This window comes from Myotis brandtii, unplaced genomic scaffold (genome assembly GCF_000412655.1).
Source record: "Myotis brandtii unplaced genomic scaffold, ASM41265v1 scaffold446, whole genome shotgun sequence".
In the NCBI taxonomy this organism is placed as follows: Eukaryota; Metazoa; Chordata; class Mammalia; order Chiroptera; family Vespertilionidae; genus Myotis; species Myotis brandtii.
In genome coordinates this window covers 501,524-505,291 of record NW_005367057.1, presented here as the reverse complement: position 1 = coordinate 505,291, position 3,768 = coordinate 501,524, and the positions used below count along the sequence as shown (strand labels likewise).

Below are 3,768 nucleotides of genomic sequence, written 5' to 3'. Positions count from 1 at the left end.
TTTTTTTTTTTTTTTTTTTTTTTTACATTCCCTATATCAGGTTAAGGGAAGCCCAGCTTCTTCCCTTCTTTTTGTAGTTGCTAAGAATCTATTGTTGTTTTATTAGGAATGGATATCAAATTTTATCAAATGTGTTCCTGCATCTCTTTGGTATCATACTTTCTCTCCTTTAATCAATCATCAATTTATTTTCTACTGTTAAATTAACTTTATATTTCCTGGATAAAGCCAGCATGATCTTCACACGTCATCCTTTCTTTATGCATATGTTTCTGGATTTGACTCACTAATATTTTGTTCAGCACATGGCCCTACAATCTGTGCAGGGGCCCAAAGGGAGCTCTTTTTGGGGGAGGTGACCAAAAGCAACCTGATAATTAGGAGCAAAGTTTAATTTCCACTTCTCTCTGGGGTTGGGGCCCTGAATGGCTATTGAGGACTGGGGGTGAGGGGATCTCTGAAGCTGTGTATTTCTATAGGAAAATCAAAGTTCCCTTGTCCATAAGTTTCATACTTGGTACAAAGCTTCGGTACATATTAAAATTAAAAATGATCAAAGCAGATCTTACTAATTGAAAAGTTTTACTAGCAATGAAACAAAAGCCTGCTATTCGTAAGTGACCCTATTGAATGTTTAGTCTGATAGTCCACCTTACATAAAAGCAATGAACAGGAAGGAAAGGCAGTCTCTCTCCCGAAGGCCCCGGACACCCCACAGGAAGGCTCCTACAGCATGTCCACGAACGACAGCGTGTCCGTGACCTTAGTGAGGCCCAGGCTGAGGAGGACGGTCTTTTCCAGTTCCAAGTAGCTCTCGTAGTCCATCTTCAACTCAGCCTCCAGCTGATCTTTTCCCTTCTGATGCGGTTTCTAGGGAGGAGAAAAGCAAGTCATTCCTGTAAGACACTGACAGCTAGAAATACCAAAGGAGGAGAAGGGCCCGCTTTTGAATAGCCAGCCTGGCTGCTCCGGAGGGGTTTGTGGGAGGACCGGGGCTGGGGCGAGGGGAGGGCGTTTCTTGCCCCTTCAGCCTCTTTCTGCAGATGTTGCCTCATCCAGGTTAGAAGGTCCTTGGGCACTTTTGAGCCCAGCTTCTTCCCAAGGGTCTCCTCGGCACCCTCACTCTGCCACCAATAGGAGTTCATTGCCCTTGGGCCCTCTCTCCACCCTCCTCAGAGCCGTTTAAGTCGATCTCTTGCCCATACACCATCCAGCCTCAGGAGTCTAGGCCCTTGTCTCTGGGTTCCCCAAACTCTCCCTGCCTATGCTGCTCTGGTCGCCTGGTAATTCCTGGCCCTTGGGTTTCTCTGGCTCAGCAAGCCTCCTGCCAGGTGTCAGAGGCATCGTCCGTCCTGGCCAGCAGCCCATCTCTCACCGAGCCCAGTGTCTCAGAGGTGGCAAGGGGGGAATGTGTAGCTCTCTGCCACCTCTCTCCAAAGAACATGCCCTCTTTCAGGCTCCTTCCCTTACTTCGTCTGGAATGTGGGTGACACGAGATGGCAGAATTCCCTTCTAAGCCCCATGCAGACGGCATAGCTTCCGGATCACATGGGAACTGCTACTTGCCCCAGCTTTGGGTCTCCAGCTGAAATTCCAGTTAGGAAATTTCCCATTTCATGTGCTGCTTGAGCTGTAACTACTGTTACAGAATATTGCCACTTCAGACACTTTAGTAACACTCATGTTACAGTCAAGAAATGAACTGTATCCAGACTCGATGTTTACAAGCAGGTGGGTGCATGATTTCCTCCGGACCCATGGGCTGCAGTGCACAGCCTGATCCCTGGCACCTGGGGGCGCTCAGAAAGACCAGCCTCGCAGGACGGAAGTGTGACGGTCTTCTGCCCTCTGAAATAATACTAGCACTTTCTATGTGCCAGTTACTGGCTAAGTGCTGTACACATTTTAACCCATTTAATCCTCACTGCAATCCTCTGAGGTTGTTACAGTTTGTGTCCATTTTCCCTTTTATCAGCTGTTGCTTATGAAAAGGTATTTCTGATGAACATTAGTTGTTTATCCTTGGCGACCTTTGCACCTTCTAAATGTAACAGAGGGGCCCTTTAAAATTCATTCACTTAGCCACAGTCCAGTCCAGAGAACATCTGAGAAGTGGTAGCTCTACTTAAAAAAGGGCACGATGTCAAATGGAAATAAAGTCACAAGAAGGAGTTGGAAACGTGTTGGAAACTCAAATGCATGATACTAAGATTATTATAACATTCAGGTGCTTTAAAAGTATTTCACAGGCAAATTATTTTTGTATTATCCACAATTCTACTGATGTGGATAATTAGGGGGCTGCTGCTATGGTATTTAAACCCTCATAATAATTGGAGATCATATCTGGCATAGGGAAAGGGTGGCAGCTTATGTCCCACAACAAAATTTCAACCAATATTTGTGAATGCGCACACACACACACACACACACGCATAAAAACAAGAGCATTATTTTTGGCTGGGGAAAATAATGAGAAGTTAGTTAATCGGTATTCTTTTATATCTTGTCACCACTAAACAATTTTTGAAATGGGGCCCTCTGCTTTTATTACACGAATTAATATCTATCAATAAGTGATCATGTTAATCCAGTGATTTTCAACTGGTGTGCTACAGTAATTTTTAAAACATGCAATACTTGACTATTTAGTCAGGGGCACTGACCTCTTTTCCCTTAGATTATCAAATTAAAAAAATGACAACAGCCTGGCTGGTGTCAATCATTGTATGTATAGATGGTATTTAGACACCATTGTATCTAAAAGACTTGGATGTTACAGAGCATTTCAGAAACTTCCATTAGGTAGAATCTTACGAGGTGTCCAACAATAGTTGCTTACTCATGGTAAGCTAGGAAATTGGAGAAATTTCCTCTTGACTCTCATGAGAACGAGAGAAGAATGTGAAAAGGCATAATTTTCCTATTCAAATTGTGGAATAAGCCAAACACACATATTTCCACTGGGGTTAGAGAGAAATCAACTTTTGTTTCTGAAATTTAACTTACAACTTTTTTCTTCTCCCTCTCCAGCGCCATTTCCTTCCTTTCTTGTTCACGAATTTTCTTGCGTTGCTCCATATATTCCAGGTGCTTGACTTCTCTTTCAAAGTAATGGTTTATACTTGATGCCTGTTAGAAACACAGGCCTTCAAGTGAGGAGCCCCCATGGACACCCCGCTCCCACCATGTTTTTTACAAGGCCCTGGAAGAGTTCCTGCTGCCTATAACTCACCAGGTATATTCCCTACTTTGGGACACTGCCCACAGGCCCACTTCCAGAGAAGCTAGCTCAATTTGGGGGCTACTGTGCTAAGTTTTAGGACCCTGCGAATTACAGTATTCCAGGAAGGGGGTGAGGTTGGAAGGAGAGAGCAGCAAAAATTGTTTACAGTTTTGTAGAAGGAAAATTCGAGGATTGCTTTTTTCCTTCTTCCTTCCTTCTCACTTCTAACACCGAGGAAAGTTTCATATCATCAACAGAACCTGGAAAACCCAGATGAGGGTATCAATGCAGATCCTAAAGGGCCTGGGAGCAGAGTTCCTGGCCCCCTGGAGGGTTTGGCATGTAGGCATAGAATAGAAACAGGAAAATAGACCAGGTGACCAGGGGAGGAAAAGCTTTTTGCCTGACATTAATGAGGCCGATGTTGTTGGGACTTGCAACAGATTGCAGTCTATATATCTAACGTTTGGTGTATGTATACTTACATATTTCTACTTATTGATCTTTTCATAACCTCCTTATTAACATTGCCTGCAGCCCTC

The 3,768-nt window shown here is 43.9% G+C and overlaps 1 protein-coding gene across 1 annotated transcript in view; it reads right to left on the bottom strand.

The window, feature by feature from the left end:
* Window positions 1-8: 8 nt before the first annotated feature.
* WDR63 (WD repeat domain 63) overlaps window positions 9-3,768 on the bottom strand; it is an 82,958-nt gene continuing 79,198 nt past the window's right edge. Inside the window, exons 21-22 of the mRNA XM_005874585.2 lie at window positions 3,010-3,132; window positions 9-870 (exon numbers count right to left, since the gene is read on the bottom strand). Of these exons, the coding sequence (XP_005874647.1) occupies window positions 727-870; window positions 3,010-3,132 (267 nt within the window). The 3' untranslated portion in view covers window positions 9-726. The remainder of the gene's footprint in view (window positions 871-3,009; window positions 3,133-3,768) is intronic.